An 18610-nucleotide genomic window follows, 5' to 3' on the forward strand; every position below is an offset into this window, starting at 1 on the left:
AAATGCTTAGCTACATAAACAGTTTTGTGGCATGGTGGTTCTAAGGCTGACCTTAGAGTCAGGAAGACCTAAATTTCAATCCCACCTTAGATACTAACTATTGGTGAAACTGTGGGCAAGTCACTTAATATAACTCAGCCTCAGTGTTCTCATCTGAAAAATGAGTTTAATAATAGCACCTATCTCCCATAATTTCTGTGAGAGTTCAAGGAGATAATATTTGTAAAGCATTTTAAAGCACTTGTATAAATGCAAGCAATTATTAATTTTTTAGGATTTTTGCAAGGCAAATGGGGTTAAGTGACTAGTCCAAGGCCACACAGCTAGGTAATTATTAAGTGTCTGATGCCGGATTTGAACTCAGGTACTCCTGACTCCAGGGATGGTGCTCTATCCACTGCACCACCTAGCCACTCCTGCAAGCAATTATTATTGTTGCTGTTCTCATTGGGTTAGAATATGGATTGTCCTGATTCTTAGTAAGGTAGCTAGTTGTCCATGAATATCATAATCTCCTAGATATAGTAAAATTGCATTATTCAGAACCCAGGCTGCTGAGATGGTTACCCTATTATAAGTGTAGGGATTAGACAGAGAGGAGAAGGAGGTTCCTCTTTGGCAATGAAGCAGTAACTCCTGAACACCTAGGAAGAAGGGAACATATGAAAAAAATCAGAGTCAAAGTTTACTATAAATGATGGAAGGAAAGGAGAGCTTTGAAAAATCAATAATGTTGGCAGACCAATGACCCCCTTTCCCTATCAAAAAACTCCAAAACATAACAAAATGAAGCAAGGAATAAAAAACAAAGCAGGGACAATGGTGGCATGTGAAAGACAGATTCTGAATCTAATAGGTCTTCCTTGAAAGATAAAGGATCCCCCTCACTAAATGGTCTTCAAGCAGAGAATAAATGATCTGGAACACAGAGGAGGTATGGATTGGTTGTTCAGCTATGGGTTGGCCTGGATGGCCTCTGAATCTTTTCCAACTTTGAGATTCAATAGTTTTATTTTTTATAAAATCCTGGAAGAATACAGAGCCCTTTACAAAGACTGGTTTGTTGAGCATTTCCTGCCTTTGACTGGGCCACTGGTTATATTCAGACTGTTCCTCTTTCTTTTTTCCATTTTCTCCTCCCTATTTCTTGACTAATTCATTTCTTGCCTACATCTTCTGGTGTGTTCTAGTGTTATGAATGCTCTATCCTCAGAACTGGAATTCCAAGAATCTGAAATAGTACCAACATCTGGATAGTTTACACCCTGTACTCCTTGGAATTTATACAAAGTTTTGCAACTGCTAGTCTGGGAAGAAGTTACTCAAGACTTCGAGAATGCTAGTCATGTGACCACTTACCATCTTCTAGATTCAATGGACATAACTTTTACAAATCCCTTAATGAAGGATGGCTATCCTGGGAAATGAGAGGTAGCTTGGTACTGTAGCTAGAACACCAGACTCAGGAGTCAGAAAGATACAGTTTGGTTAGATTACCCACTCCAAGAAAGAAATTCTTGTTTATTCTGGTTGCTATTTCCAGTTAATAAGGCCCTTCACCTGAAAAGATTCAACCAGGGAGTCAAAGGGCAAACCTCTATTAAAGAGACTGCCAGACTCTACTGCCTTGGCTCTCCTCAGGTTCTTAGAGACCAGAAAAGACCAAAAACAGAACTCTCTTTTCTCCTCTTTCTCCTCCTCCTTGTGACTTGTGGCTTCCCGGACCTAGCAGAATGACAAATGTAATCATTTTAAAAGGTCCCATCACCTACTCAGTCATTCCCAATAAGCTCACACAGCACTATGGAAAGACTGACATCCGAGTCGTGGGGCCTCAGCCAGAGGAAAAAAAATCAAATCACCGGGATGCAACCAACAGCATTGTCAAAGACCAAATAAAAAGCTTCATGAATTCTCCATCAGCAATATAACGCTTCCTGGCCTAAGCAAATATAGACCCAGCATATGAATTGTGATAGAATTGCATTAGGCTCAACAACTTCCAACAGCTGGAGCAGAAACCCCTAAGAAATACATGTTTCTATAAAGCTGCCTTTATTGGTTCTAATCCTGTTAGGGTGAAGGCTGTAATCTCTTTCTCTGTAGGCCTCTTTTTTTTTCTGGTGAAAGGTTTCCCATTCAAGAGGCATGAATACATTTCTCTGACTTCAGATGAAGCAGAGAAAAGAGAACCCAGTGGATGGATGAGGAGTTCCATGTGTGTGGTTCCTCTCACCTCAAGCTTGCCTTTCTCCTCTCTATCTAAAGCTGGTGCTTTTGTCTGACCCCAATAGCCCAGCAGTCTTATGCAGTTTAACCACTCATCAATGGAGAAAATGGTCATTCATCTTTTAGGAAAGGACAGGGCATGCCACTTTCCAGGAGCCCAAGTTCAGAATCCCAGAAAGTCTGCCCAAAGTCACCCAGCTCCTGAGAGTCCACTAAAGAGAAATAGGTATCGTACAAGCAAAACAAACAACCTCTGAATATGCTGGGGGAAAAAAAATCTGAACTGGAGGAATCCACAGAGCCTAGTCTGTCTTCTGCAATATAAAAGCGCACCCTTCCCCACAGCAAATCACTGACACTCCTCACTTCCTGCCAATGGTATAAACCTTCAAGGATCTAACACAGGCTACTCATCTAAAAATAAAATAGTCAGTTTGACCTATAAACTTTAGAAAATATATTTTAGACTCTAGTCACTGCCAGTTTGATCACCCCTTTCCTTCATTCCCTTGCCCTCAGAAGCCAGAGCTCCTGTATGCTTTGGTCTCCCGAGTTGGGAATTTCCTCCTGGCTCCTGGAGAACTTGTATGAGATGTTTTATCCTTATTCCCTCATTCCAAATCTGCATGGAACAACTTTCACCCCCACAGGTTGTGACCATTACTTACCCCAATGTAGTCATGGTGACAATGGTATACCAAAAGGAAGCCGGAATGCTTGTGAATTTGCTGGCAGAAGAGCCCTTTTCAGCATAAAACATCACAGTGGCAAAGATAATGATGGCCATGGTGAGAGAAAAGAGGAGGAAGCCCAGCTCTGATGCACAACTTTTAAGTGTATAACCCAGGATGCGCAAACCCTGGGAGTGCCGGGAGAACTTGAAAATTCTGAAGACTCGGAAGACCCGAAGTGTGACAAAGGCGCCAGACACATCCTCATTGTTGGTCATCACCAGGCCAATGTAGTATGGCATGATGGCCACCACATCAATGATGCTCATCACACTCCGGATAAAGCGGTAACGGCTAGGTGCTGCAAAGAGCCGTAGCAGGTACTCAACAGTAAAGATCATGACACAGGCCGTGTCTAAGCAGAAGAAGGCCACCGCATAACGCTCACCACATGGCAGCTCCTTGTTCCCAGGGACTGTGCCACAGGGCACAGTCTCCACTACGTTAGTGATGACAGAAACAGCAATGAAGAAGCCAGTGACATAGTAGAAGACCAAGGCCAGAGTGCTTGTATGAGGATTCTCAAAAGCCCGCCACATGGTCTGACGGAAACTAAGTGATGGCAGGGATTCCTGGTTGTTCTCAGAGTCATTGTCATCCATCAACCGCTCTGCATTCTCCCTCTTGCGATCCTTGTACTCTTCATAACAACAGTCCCCAATGATCTCTGGAAGGATGCCATAGAAAGCCAGCTCATCATCGTAAGCAGAGATACACTCATACCGGGGATAATGCAGCTTCCCTGTGCGGTAGAAGTTGAGGACACAGCGAAATACTTCTGGGTCTCGGTCAAAGAAATACTCCTTGGTGTCCTCATTGAAAAAGAATTCCTTTTCTGTACTCCCAAGTAGGGTGTCAGGGTAGCGCTCTAGCGTGGTCCGCCATGTCTGGAACCGGCGCCCACTCACGTTGAGGATGATCAGTTCATCTTGCCTCTTGTTCTTGTCTGCTGGGGCCAGGGGCATGGGGCAGTTGGCCACGGGCATCCAGCCAATGGCTGCTGCCCTGGCAAAAGGCAGCCAAGCTGCGACTCCAGCAGCCATGGTGACGCCAGCTCTCAGGACAAGTTACCGAGTCTTGGAAAAGTCCCACACCAGCTTGGAGTTAGCTCAGCAACCCCTGAGGGTGAGAGCAGAGAAAGGGGGGGTAAGTCAGGATGGAGAGAAGTAAAAGGTAAGAGACTAGGGGTAAACCACTAGTGACCAAAAAAAATGAGATTTTATCTAAAGGCTAATTCAGTGCACTATAAGAAAAAAAAAAACAAATGACAGAGTTATCTTGCATTTTCCCTTTCCATTCCTAATAGTTGCTGACGACTCCGTGACAAATTAAGTTCCTCTTAAAAGCTTGGAATCATATGGAAGTAAAGCATCCTCAAAAGAAAGATCTGAGAAGACGCAGGCTATAATCAGCTCCGAAAGGTTATGGCCCGATTACAAATTTAAATTGGGAATGGGTAAATGATTTCTCATTAAAAGTAGAATAAACATGCTAATATGTGTTTCTCCACCAACCAAGGCAATTAGGAAGTTGGGGGGCAGGAGGCAGAGAAAGAGCAGGAATAAACATACTCCTTCTACTTGTTTCCCTAGTCAATAAGGTGAGATGCCCAATTTAGATCAAATAAATCCCAGCATTGCAAATGGATGAATGTTGAAAACTACTTCTGAATGTAACTGAAAAAAATTTAAATTAATTTTTAAAAAAAATCCTAGGATGCCAGTTCATTCTGCAAAATACCCAGGAACTAAGCCCTCTGCTGTTTTGGCCCACCTATGACTTCACTTCCAACTCACAAATCAGGGAATGAATGATTCCCTTTTTTTCCCCTTCAGGACCTAACCTACAAATGTGACAAATATAACCCAATATGGATATTATTAGTAACATAATAATATGTGTTTGTTAATTAGAGACCTAGAGAATTGGATCTCAAACTTTTTGAGTGTGAAAAATCCCTTTTTTTAATATAAAAAAATGTCAAATAATTCCTCTCCCTCACAGTACCTGCATTATTAATATATTGATTGTGGAAATACATAGTGATAAAATGGCAATATTCACAGTATATATGGTTTTGTGGACTTGCTACAATATCTCTGTCCCCAACACCCACCAAGGAAGGGGTCCATTGCCTTCAAGAAAAGACTCAGCATAAAATGATGGAGACATGAAAACCTAAAGAACTTTGGACTGTAGCTTATCTTTGTCTTTGCCTCTTAGTCCCTTTAGGGATAGCTGCCTTGCAGTCAGAATGATCCCCAGATTTTTGATCTCCCTGGCCCATTTCTAATGTAGTCTCTGCCTCCCCAGTATATCCTTCTGGTCTTTTATCTATCATGTTGAGATATCAATTCTTTGACCTGTGTATATGCCCTACTCACAAATGTTCAATCTTGGGGCCGACCTCCACATGCATTCCCTGGACACATACACTGTCCCCCCCCCACATTATTTGTATGCCTCAAAGATTATATATATATATATATATATAAAGATTCAATCTTCCTGCTGAATGGGAACTTATGGAAAAGTGAGCTCAGAGTTAATGAGGAAAATATTTTATTTTTATTATTACTACATGGTGATTTATTTTTTCAATATGGGTTTCAGATGGTTAGAGAGTATATGGACATGCTCTGCCTAAAACCTATGTCATAATCAAATGCCATTGTTATATAGAAAGGGAAATTCTGCTTTTCCTTTCTTGTGATAATAGGTGGATGCAGGAACCCAGACAAATCAAAAGAGCAGATAATCAAAATGAATGTTATTTGGTTTTGGAAAGCTTTATCATCTCAACCATCCCATTCTATCCCAAAAAGTCTCAGTGCAAAGGCCCAGATCACACAACTACTGAGCTAGTAATCCAAGCTCAGGTTAAAAAAAGCCATATTTACTTCCCTGATTATGTGGGTGATAATAACCAGCTATTCATATTAACACAACACAACAAACACAAAAAACCAACAAACAAAAATAGACCAGAAAAAGTCCTATTAAGTACCAAAAGCAATATGATTATCCCTGAATTGAAGAATCTTGATTGGAATCAACTAAAGGTAATGATAATAATAATCTTTACAAAGCACTTTAAGGTTGCAAAGCATTTTATTCATTTTCATTTTCATCCACACAATCTTCCTGTAAAGTGGATGATATTATCTTCATTTTACTCATGGAGAAACTGAGGCTGAGAAAGTTTAAATGATTTGCCCAGGGTCACAGAGGTAGGAAATGTCTGAGGCAGGATTTGAACTCAGGTCTTCCTGACCCCGAGGACTACACTCTATCTACTATGCCACCTAGCTGTGAAAATCTCTCTACCACATCCTTGCCAAGTGTTGCTGTCCAGTCATTTTAGCTGTGCCCAACTCCTTATGATTCTGTTTGGAGTTTTATTGGCAAAGGTACTGGAGTGGATTGTCATTTACTTCTCTGGATCATTTAACAGATGAGAAAACAAGGTAAATCAGATTAAGTCACTTGCCCAGGGTCACACAACTAGGAAGTGTCAGGCCCAATCTGCACTCAGGTCTTCCTGACAGACCCAGCACTCCATCCACTGCTACATTTAGTTGCCCAGCCTTGGCAAGCAATCATTCAGTATCTATTTGGAGCCCTGAAGAAAGAAAGCATCCAAAACATCCCAACACAACTAACATTGAACCATTTTTTTTCATAAGGCAATAGGGTTAAGTGATTTGCCCAGGGTCACACAGCTAGGTAACATTGAGCCATTTTTGTACAATTTCCACCCATTATTCCTGATTCTGTCATTTAGAATCAAACAAAACAAATCTAATCTCTTATTTTAATTGAATGATTTTTTAAATTTTTATTGCTACTTTTTGCTTTTATATCACATCATTTCCAAATAGTTTTGTTTCCTTTCCCTACCCAGTGACACCATACTAAACCATCTTGACAGAATATCTAAGCCAGAGTTAGGGGGATGTCTACCCCAAGTATGTGAAGATTGTCCCTGGCAGAATGGGTGGATGAGAACAATTTTTTCCAATGGCCAGGAAGGTGGATGAAGCAGGAATTATGTAGAGTTTAGAGTTTTAAGCAAGCATCAAATACACCGAAGTCATCTACTGCATCCTAGGCCATTGCCAACCATCTCGATTTTTGTCCTCCCACTGAACTTCCATGACTCCAGAAGACAGTAAAGCTGGGCAGCTCCCTTAAATCCAATTCAAGTATGTCATACATGATCCATGTTGTTATTGGTCCTCCTCAAAAATGGACAAACAACAACAATTCCTGTTCCCCATGATGGTCCTTCCAATTCTAGAAGCCAACTAGCTTCTAGAATTTTCTCCCTGTCTTCTCTTTTCAGGTTAAACAATTCTACTTCCTACAACTAATCATATGGCCCAGTTTCTAACCCTTCAATCATTTTGTCTCCTCTCTTCTCTACATTATGCTAGGTTGCTGGTATGGTTCCTAAAATGTGACTAGGTTTGTAGACAGAAAGCCTGAGTTCAAATCTCTTGTCTGTGTGACCCTAGGTAGGTCATTTCATTAGGATTAAATTTTATCTTCTATAAAATTAGAGGACTAAATTTAATCATCTTGAAGGTCCCTTGCAACTCTAAATCCCATGAGAGATGATACTTAGAAGGGATTGTAACATTCTATATCTCGTCTGACCAAAAAGAGTATTTAAGTGACTTGTTCAAGGCCTAGTAACAAAGATGAGATTCAAATTCAGGTTATCTGAGTCTCAGACCAGTGATTTTTGACATCATTTCAACTTTTGAAATTAAAATAATTCTGCATTCTCTGAGAAAATATGAAAAACATATATAGGGATGGGGGAAATAAAATTTTTATTTTCACCAAAATCATCAGGGTTCTTCACCTTTTTTGCATGTCATGGACCCCTCTGGTAGTCTGAGGAAACCCAAGAACTGCTTCTTAGAGTAATGTTTTCAAATGAATAAAATAAAATACATAGGACTACATTGGAAATAAATTATATTGAAATGCAGCTATCAAACTATTTTTTAAAACATTCATGGTCTCAACTTAAGAACCCTGACTGAAAGCTACAAGCCCAACATATATTCATGGTGTGATATGGTGACCAAGCAAGTTAATGCCATTTTAGGCAAAGTTTTCCAGGAATAGAATGGTGAGAGTTTAACTCCTGGTCAGATCACATATGGATCTCATTCTTTTCTGGATACCATATTTTAGGAAAGACATTGATAAGCTGAAAAGTGACCAAGATTTTTCTTTTAGGTTTTTGCAAGGCAACGGGGTTAAGTGGCTTGCCCAAGTCCACACGGCTAGGTAATTATTAAGTGTCTGAGACCGGATTTGAACCCAGGTACTCCTGACTCCAGGGCCGGTGCTCTATCCACTGTGCCACCTAGCTGCCCGTTACCAGGATTTTTAAAAGCTGTAAGTAAATGGGCCATGAAGGTCAACTGAATTAATTAAAGGTATTTTTTATGAAGAAAGTAGAGTGTGGGATGGGAAAGGGTTGGGGGGAATATGAAGGACTTTCATGTGGAATAATGAATAGATTTGCTCTATTGGTCCATGGGTTAACTTTACAACAAATGGGTAGGAGCTGCAAAGAAGTAAAAAGGCATCCCAAAGTAGAATGGACTGATTTCAAGCAAAAGTTGGAAGACAAAGATGTGATCCAAGCAATTTTGCTATCAACTACAATTTGGAATGAATGGTTGCTAATGCCCCTTCCAATATTGACATGCTGCAATTTGGAAAGGATTTGGGAATCTTCATCTGAAACATTAACTTCAGATAATTTCCAAATAACTGAACAGAGGCAAACCTCATCATGACAAATTCCAAGGGACTGTCTCCATTCTTCTCTCTACTGGCATTTTAATGTATTAAATATCCCTTTAAAGAGACAATGTAGTTACTTTCTTCTCTCAACTGGACTTTTGTTGTATTAAATATCCCTTTAAGGAGACAGTGTAGCTACATTGTTTTCTCTATCTGAATTTTTTTTTGTATTAAATACCTCCTTTAAAGAGACACTGCTGCTATAGTGGAAGGATGGAAAAGGGTTGGGGGAATCTGAAGGACTTTCATGTGGAAGACTCCTGACTTGGAGTCAGAAGGACCTAGTTCAAGTCAGAAGGACCCAATACTTCCTAGCCATGTTACCACTGGGCAAGTCACTCGTGCCTCTGAGTTTGTTTTTTCATCTATAACATGAGGATAATAAGACTTGCATTAACTATCCCACAGGGTTATTGTGAGAAAATTGCTTTATAAACAGCAAACTCCCTATAAATGTGAACTATTACTATAAGTGGGACATTGGTAAAGGTTTAGAAATCTTTTGTCACAGATTTGTTTTGTATTATATTCCTTTTATCCTTCCATTGTGAAACAGCCCACTTTTAAACTCTCAGGTGCCTCCTCAACCCCAACATTACATCCAATTGATCAAGATCTTGGCAACGTTTTCTTTATCCCCTCAGGATTTAGGCACTCATATTTCTATTGGAACTTAACATTTTCAAAACACTATGCTCACAACAACCCCATGAGATAAGATGGCACATGTGTTGTTATCTCCATTTTACAAATCAGGAAACTGAGGCTCAGGGGAAAGCAATATGCCTAATTAGATGTTAGATATGAATCCAGGTCTCCTGCAAGGCCATTCTTCTTCCCACTATATCATGCTGCCTTGCATCAATTTTGCACAACTTTATTTGTTCCTTGGTAACACTCTTAAATTGTTTTCATGTGTGGAGGTTCTGTTTCTCCAATCAGATTACAAGGTCCCTGAGGAAAAGGAATGGGTGGGGTGAACTAAATTCAAAGGCTAGTATTGTCTACAACTCACTGTGAGACCTCAGACAAGCTAAGATCTCTGTGCCTCTATTTCTCCATCTGTCTGATGCAGGAAAATAATTAGAGTTTTCCCCCTCCTCAATTCTAAAAGTAAAGGAAGGGTGATTCAGATGCCATATGGGAAAAGCAGTGGGTATATCATCCCCCACATACAATCACAACAAGAAAACAAAATAACTGCTTAGGGTATAATCAATTCCTGATTGTGGTCCCTAAAAGAAGAAAGCTGTGACTGAGTTAATCCCTTGGGTTTGATTTTGGAATGCATCACAGAACTCTTTTTTTCTGCCTGGCTGAAAAGAGAGATGGCATAGTAGAGAGATCACCAGTCTTAAAATAAGATGGGCATAAGATCGGTTTCAGTTCAGGTTCTGACAATGATTGTGTAATGATGGACAAGTAATTTAATGTCACAAATCATAGGGTTTTCATCTGTTAAATGGGGATAATATTTGCTTTCCCTACCTCATAGGTTTGTTGTGCAAACCACAAACCACCATGTAAAAATGAACTATTATCATTATTAGAATAACATAAAAATCTAACTGGATTCTTTGCATACAAAATGATGCTAACTTGTCTGGGGGGGGGAACCAGACTGGGTCTAAAAAAGTCTGCAAAGAGGATACACCCCATGAAGCAAATAGAGATATGAGCATTTCAAATATCACTGGATCTCTGACATTCCAGCTCTAAGTCGATGATAGAATCATTGCTTCTACCTGGGTTCAAATGGAGTAACCTAGCATCCCAGAGAATGAAGGGCTATCTAATTTGGATCTCTATATTCATTCCTTCAGACACATACACACAAATGCAGACACATACTTTTCTAGGTCATATATGATCAAAGAATAGTGACTGAGAGGTCTATGGTTCCTCAAAGGTCATTTAACCCAGGCCTCTCATTTAATACATTACAAAATTGAGTATTAACATGAACTGATTTAGTCCCTACCTCTAATTTCCACTGTACCATGTTATGGCTTAGGCCGGGGGGGGGGGTAACAGCCATGGCATATTACAGTAAAAAGAATGTAACTAGAATAGTGGCAATCAAGAAATTGGAATCTTACTTAAAGGATCAAAAGATTTATAGCTGAAAGGGCACTGTGCAGTTTAATACAGATCCCTCTTTGTTACACATGTGGAAACTAAAAACCACAGAGGTTCAAGTCACAGTAGTAGTAGTACTGGTAGTCTTGGGAGTTCAATTCTGTTCCACAGACTACCACTGCAGAATGCTTTCCACTGTGTAGCAATGTCTCCTAACACTGTAACATTTGGGAGGTGATTTCATTTTTCCTTGCCCTTAGCTTCTTTTTTTTTTATTTTTGCAAGGCAATGGGGTCAAGTGACTTGCTCAAGGTCATACAGCTAAGTAAGTATTAAGTGTCTGAGGTTGGATTTGAACTCAGATCCTCCTGATTCCAGGGCTAGTGCTTTATTCACTACACCATCTAATTGCCCCTCTTAGCTTCTTCATCTATAAAATACGGTAGCGTGGTACAAAAGAAAGACGATTGGCCTTGGTGAATGAAGACCGAATGATTCCAACATTTAGTAGCTGCATGACCTTGGGTCTTCAGCTTCCTTATCTGTAAAAATTAAACAATACCAAGCAAAACATAACACTTATTGATAACCTTGGTGGATTGTTGGGGATCAAATGCTCTATGTAAAGTGCTTTTTAAACTGCATACATGCAAGCAAGAATGAGACTTAAAAGATCTCTAAGTCACTTCTCTAAAATCATATGATGCTATAAGAGTCAAGAATCCTGGAGAGAAAACCTGTGGTTCATGCCCTCACACAACAAGTCCCCAGGATTCTCTAAGAACAAATTTCCTCTCTACAAAGCAAGACTGACAGCAGTAGTTCTTCAATATGAGGCTTAAGATCCCTTGAGTCTCTTCACTGGGAAAGAGTTTCTTGTGAACATCACAGAGCCAGTCTTGGGCATAGCTTAGGGCATAGAACCCCTACAGCTCATGGCTCCAAGTCCTGCAAGAGCTTAGACCATCAACAGAAAAGCCATCATTCCTCTTCTTAGTAGACTGTCTGGGGAACAGCACTGGTTGGGCTGAACTAAATTTCAAGGATTGTATCTACCACCCTGTACTATGCTTCTCCCCACTACAGAGACCAAAACCTAGCTGCCTGAATGAGTAGTTGATGTCATGAAATTACACTCAGTAGGATCCTTCATGGACCAAACTGCAAGCTCTGCATCTTAGACCAGATACTCATCTCCCTACCTCTTATTTAAAACTACATTCTCAGCTATAAAATGAGAATAATAATACTTGTAGTTCCTATCTTCTTGGAATTTTGTGAGATTCAAATGAAATAAGGTTTATAAAGTTTTGAAAAGCTATATAAACTCAGGTATTATTATCTTATTATCTTTTTCGAACATTTATATAGCATTCTAGGTTTTGCAAAGTGCTTCATTCATATTAATTCAATTCTCGGAATCTTCATTCACTCTCAAAACAACCCTTTGAGGTAGTTACTTTTATTATCTCCATTTTATAGATGAGGAAACAGACAAATAAATATGAAATGACTTACCCAAGGGCTCACTGTAAATAGAGTCTGAGGCTAGATCATGACTCAGGCTTTCCTGATTTTTAGTTTAGTACACTATCCACTATGTCACCCCATCGTTCTTGAGGTGCATTATCTCTGATTAGCTAGTACTCAATTGTGGCTGCTGTCTTAGTCACCTTTGCTTCTCTCAATTCCAGGACTCTGTCTCCTATCCTAATGGTTCAAGAGATTGGTTTTTTTTTTGAAGAAAGAAAAACTGCCATTCATCAGCATCAGGGTATCCATCAATCTGAAACCTTCAAAATGTTTTCCATGTAGAAATTGTTTTAAAGATTTTTTTCCTTCTTTAATTTATTTTTTCCTTATTTCTAAAATTTTTTAAATTTTTTATCTAAGGTTTTGAGTTCCACATTCTTTCCTTTCCCCCCTTTGAGATGGTAAGAAATCAGATATGAGTTATACATGTGCAATTATGTGAAACATTTCCATTTGATTCATTTTGTACAAAAAGACATAAATAAAAGAAAAATGAAGAAAGAAAATGAAAGATAATATGCTTCCATCTGTATTCAATCAGAATAAGTTCTTTCTCTGGAATTGGATAGTATACTTCATTATCAGTCCTTTGGGATTGTCTTGCATCATTGGATTGCTGAGAATAGCTAAGTCACTCAGTTCTTCACCTAACAATATTGCTGTTACAGTGTACAATATTTTCTTGGTTCTGTTCACTTCACAATGCATCAGTTCATGTAAGTCTTGCCAGGTTTTCTGAAGTCATCCTGCTTATCTTTTCTTACAGAAGAATAATATTCCATTACAATCATATACCAGTTTGTTTAGTCATTCCTCAATTGATAGGCATGTTGTTGACTTCCAATTCTTAGCCACTACAAGAAGAGCTACTATAAATCTTTTTGTACAAATGGTCCTTTCCCCCCCTTTTATCTGGATGTCTTTGGATTATAGACCTTGCATTAGTATTGCTGGATCAAAGGGTATGCACAGTTTTATAGCCTTTGGGCATAGTTCCAAATTACTCTCCAGAATGGCTGGATCAGTTCACAACTCCAAAAAACAGTGTATTAATGTCCTCTTTTCCCACATCCCCTCCAACAGACATCATTTTCCTTTGTTGCAATATTAACTACTCTGATAGATGTGAGGTGGTACCTCAGAGTTGTTTCAATTTGCATTTCTCTGACCAATGGTGATTTAGAACATTTTAAAGCAGATTGTAGATAGCTTTGATTTCTTTGAAACCTGCTTGTTCATATCCTTTGATCATTTATCAATTGAGGAACAATTTGTATTTTTATAAATGTGACTCAATTCTCTCTCTATTTTTTATCAGACATAATTGTTGCAAATTTCTACCGTTTTTCAGTTTTCCTTATAATTCTGGTGGCATTGGTTTTGTTTGTGCAAAAACATTTTAATTTTATATGATCAAAATTATCTATTTTACATTTTGTAATATTCTCTACATCTTTGATCCTAAATTCTTCCCTTATCCATAAATCTCACAGATAAACTACTTCATGCTCTCTTAATTTGCTTTATGGTCTCACTCTTTATGTATGCATCATGTACCCATTTTGACCTTTTCTAGATTTAAGACATTTTACAAACTGCTTTCTCATATTAGAAAATGAGGGGTCGGGGGGCGGCTAGGTGGTGCAATGGATAGAGCACTAGCCCTGGAGTCAGGAGTAGGAGTTCAAATCCTACCTCAGACACTTAATAATTATCTGTAGCTGTGTGGCTTTGGGCAAGCCACTTTAACCCCATTTGCCTTGCGAAAAAACAAAATAAAATAAATTTTTTAAAAAGAAAACGAGGGGTCATGGAAGAGGAAAATCCAAACAAAGCACTTGCAATGTCTTTTAAAAAACTCAGAGCTAACTTTCCCTATTCAATGAGCCAGGGCTATCTTCTCAAACAGGTCAAATAAACAAATTAGCAATTTCCAAGGGGTCAGACAATTGATGTTCTCTCTCTACCCTCAAGCATCTCTTACCTTCTGTGCCCAGAAAACTGCATAAAGGGAGCAGGTTATTTCATTGACTATATGTCTGACTGCGGGGTGGGGGTAGGGGGCGTGGCCTCCTACTCTGTTAACCTGTGCTTGGGCCACATGAGAACCTTACATTCAGCATAACCCATAGGCAAGACTCCAGTTAATGCTTTGACCAGTCTACAGTCTGTTACCCCCTGCCAGGTACCAACAGCTCATCCACAGTCAGCCCTAGCATGCATTCCTCCAACAGGCAGAGCATCCCGGCCCCGTTTCCAGCCAATGGCACTGCAAATGCCTTGAATGTCAGCGTTTTACTAGGACGTGTACTCTTGTTAAATGGAAAACCTGCAGCTATTTTTGTTTTTGACAGCAGAGTTTGGCAGCAAGTGTGGAGGGGGCATTGGGGGGTTGGTGAAGAGAGATACCCCCCCTCAAAGGACAAAGGCAAAAAAACATAGGAGAAAGGGAAATGGATTTCTCCCTTCTATAAAAAGTTATCAGCACAATTCCCTAGTTTCTCTTCGGGTTGGAAGAGCAGAGCCCTTGGGCTTAGATTTACTTAAGGCTTTAACTTCCAAACTGGGTTAAAGCCTAAAATGTTGCATTGTCACCTGGGTGAGAGTCCAGCAAAACATGCTTAATCTAAAGGGAAGTTAGGGGACAAAGAAGTCAATTTCTGCTTCCACATTTTCCTCACCTAAAATCTACCCTCCCACCCCCCCACCATGAGATAATATTTGTAAGGCTCTTAGGACTGTGCTCAGCACACAGTAGGCATTCTATAAATGGGCTGTCAGATGGGAGGGCTTCCAAATAACCCTAATGGGGTTGAATTTAAGGCAAGGAGGAAAGGGAAGGGATGATGATCTGGAAAGAGATCAGAAAGCTAGACTTGAACTTGACTCAGTGAACCATCCCCCCTGACCCCATCTGCTCCACAGAGACTCCTTTCCTTTACAGGGCCCATCGTAGGCCCCCCAGAGCACTTTGCTAACTGCCTTTCCTTCCTCTTCCATAACAAAAGGGGAAAATGACTGCTCTCTTGTCCTTTTGGGGGTTCCTTATGGACATGCATTTTATCCCATAAGTAGCCTATCATCAGAGCTAGAGACATGAAGAAATAGCTTTGTGCCAACATATCTACAAGAAACGTAAATATGACCACGGAAAGGTAGGATCACCCTGTTTGCAGCGACATGCAGAAGCTTTTATGATTTCCAGAATCATGCACATGGAACCTCGAGGTGAAGGGCTACAAAAGATCTGGCCATAGAAACACACATGCACAATGTATACCGTTGGCTAGAGATCTGCTTCCTCAGAACACTTCTCCTACGTTCTCTACCCAAGCAAGGGGGGTGAGGAGCAAGCCTACGTTCTCTAAAGCAATAAAATGGAGATTTTCCTTTACCGGTGGATTCCGGGTCCTAGCACCTCAGCCTGTTGCTTGTCTTTCTGTCCCGACCCCAATAACAGCAGGAAGCCTTTTCTCCTGGGCTCGGCTTCAGCATCAGGGAAAGCAAATCGACTCAGCCTGCCCAGACGACTTCTCTTATCCGCTCCCCTACCCTTCTGTCAATACCTCAGAAGACATCCCCTTTGGCTCCGTCTGCCCAGGTCTCGCAGAATCCAGCTCGGATTTAATAGGACACCTCGGGGACCGGAAGGATGGACCCGGACTGGGGCAAGAGCAGCAGTTCGAGCTGCACCTGACTTGGAGGAGCACAGAGTTCTAGGCTCCTTCGGGGCCGGAGAACTTTACCAAGCGCCCCTATTCAACCACTTTCCCTTTCCTCCCCGGGTCCTCTCCCTCACTAAAGAGCAGGCGTCCGCAACCTCCCCTATCCGACGCCTCTCCCCAGCCCGGACTTTCCCGGCGGTCAGGGCCTCTGAGTTCCTAAGGGCCAGGGGGCAAGATAGAGGTGCCCCTCCCCCTTGAGAGGGCTAAGCAGCAAGTGCACCTCCAAAGAGGACTGGCGCCCCAGACCCTGCTCTCTATGCCTCCTCCGGAACCGGAGCACAGCGCCCCCCGCCCCGCCCCCAAGGCTCCCCAGCCCCGGTGCCCAGCCCCCAGGGCGTGGGGGGAGGGACTCGAGTGGGCCACTGGAGCAACAGGCGTGGGAACACCACCTGCGGACCCCTGTTCTCCCCTGCCTCTTCCCTCGTCCCCCGCCCCCACCTCAATTCCTCGCGGGTCCTTCTTACCTTGGGCGCAGAAGGCGCCCCCGGCCCCTCCCGCGCCCGGGGCTCCCGGGGAAGCTGCCGCCCGGAGCCCGGAGCCCGGAGCCCGGAGCCGGGGACTGGCCGCCGCCGCCGGGAGCCTGGCCCCGCGGCTCGTGGGGCTCCGCGGGGAGGTGAGGTCCGCCCGCCCGCCCGCTCGCCCGCTCGCTGGCTCTCTCCCGGCGTCCGCCAGGCACTCCGTCCCTCCTCCTCCCCCGCCGCCTCTCCGCCCGGGGCTCAGCAGCGCGCCCCCCTTCCTCCTCCTCCTCTCCCTCCTTCCTTCCTTCCTTTCTTCCTTCCTTCCTTCCTTCCTTCTTTCCTTCCTCCCTCCCTCCCTCCCTCCCTCCCCGGCCGCCCGCCTCGCTCGCTCCTTCCCTGGCTGCCCCCGCCAATCCCAGCGTGGCGGGGAGCCCAGACCAGCGGGCCAGCGGCTGGATGCCGAGGTCCCTCTCCCTGGGGGGAGGCGGCGGGGGCGCGGGGCGGGGCCGGGGAGGAGGAAAGCGGGGAGCCGGAGCCGTGGGGGGGCGGGGGGATGGATCAGGGGGAGCAGACCGCCGGCGGCTCCGGGGCAGGGCGAGCCCCCCGGCCACAGGCCGGAGAGAGGCGGAGGAGCAGGAGGCCTGGGGGCGAGGGTGTGCGAGGGGGAGTGACTCGGGGTGCGAGTGTGAGAGCGTGTGTGTGCGCGCGTGTGAGTGTGTATGTGTGCGTGTGTGCGTGTGTGTGTGTGTGTGTGTGTTGGGCGGGCGTGGTGCGCGCACGAGCGAGCGTGGGGAGAGAGCCGGGAGCCAAGCCGAGCTTCCCTTCCCTGCGCGTCTCAGAGCCCGGGGCGAGCGAGTGGAGGAATCCGAGGGTGCAGCCGCGGGTCTGAGTGCGCGTGGCAGTGTGGCCACCGGGCAGGGGGAGGGCCTAGCCCGGGGGGTGCGTGTCGGAGAGCGCGGGGGGCCGTGTGCTCGCGTGGTGGAGCCTGCGTGGGCATGTGCTGGACAGGTCTCCGTGGGTGTCCACACGGGAGCGCCCCCGCGATCACCTGCCTGCGTTTTGGCCCCAGCCACCTGGGAAGGTGTCGCCTTCGGGCTCCTCCGGGGTACGCTTCTCCGAGCTCCGGGACTCGTTCCCCGAACCAAAGCGCCGAGTCCAAGCCGGCCGACGGAGCCTCCCCGCGCTCTGCCGCGCTCTACGGTCTGGGCTCCTTCAGGACGAAGCGACGGTCTCTTTCCTCAGAGGGCATGGTTGCTCCGCTATAGTCCGCTGTGAGAGCGCGCACAGGGTGATCCATGCTAAGGCTGCTCCGAATGCCCCCCGGCATGCCCCAGACTCCAAGTCCGCGCTTCAGAGACTGAACATCGCCAAGACTCCCTGGAGCGGGCACGAGCCTCCTCATGCCCAGAGCCGGACCGGTAGAGACAGGTCCCTTACCACCCCACCTTGGGCTCCCGAGCCCACGCCCTGATGTGGAGAATGCGGAGAGGCAGGACCAGGCAGGCAAACTCGACTGGAAGAGACGCTCGGGCTACTCGCGGGTCTCCGGGGTCCGGCCGACTCGGTCCATCCCGGGGGTGCCCGAAGCTCACGATATCCAAGAAATTCAGAGCCCGGCGTTTGGAGAGCCGCGCACTTCATTGATTCTCCCCAAGAAGATAAGAGTAATGGCTTCTCTAGGTCGAATGTGTGTGAGAGCGGGTGTGACCGTTAGAGATGGGAAGGAATATCGATGCGCCCTCAGAAGTTCAGGGTGAACCCCAGGTTTGGCAAAAGATCAGAGGATCAGGAGTCTGAAGCCCGGCTTGGGGACGAGTCAGAATTATTCATCTGATTCCTTCAAAAATGGCAGAGCCTTCGGAGAAGCTGGGCATTTGAACCGATGATACACGGGGAAACTTGACTACCCCCCCACTCCCCACCCCCCACCCCCCCACCCCCACCATTTTGGAAACAGAATAGAATGTGTAACAATGACCTGCGTCCCTGGGAACTTTGTGTGGCAGCCAGGCAGCCTGGAAATTTG

General features: G+C 43.9%; 1 protein-coding gene across 1 annotated transcript in view; it reads right to left on the reverse strand.

Annotated features, from left to right (window-relative positions):
- KCND3 (potassium voltage-gated channel subfamily D member 3) overlaps window positions 1-4955 on the reverse strand; it is a 311081-nt gene extending 306126 nt beyond the window's left edge. Inside the window, exon 1 of the mRNA XM_074188436.1 lies at window positions 2898-4955. Coding sequence (XP_074044537.1) covers window positions 2898-4003 — 1106 coding nt within the window. The 5' untranslated portion in view covers window positions 4004-4955. The remainder of the gene's footprint in view (window positions 1-2897) is intronic.
- Window positions 4956-18610: the final 13655 nt, after the last annotated feature.

This window comes from Macrotis lagotis, chromosome 5, assembly GCF_037893015.1.
Source record: "Macrotis lagotis isolate mMagLag1 chromosome 5, bilby.v1.9.chrom.fasta, whole genome shotgun sequence".
Lineage (NCBI taxonomy): Eukaryota > Metazoa > Chordata > Mammalia > Peramelemorphia > Peramelidae > Macrotis > Macrotis lagotis.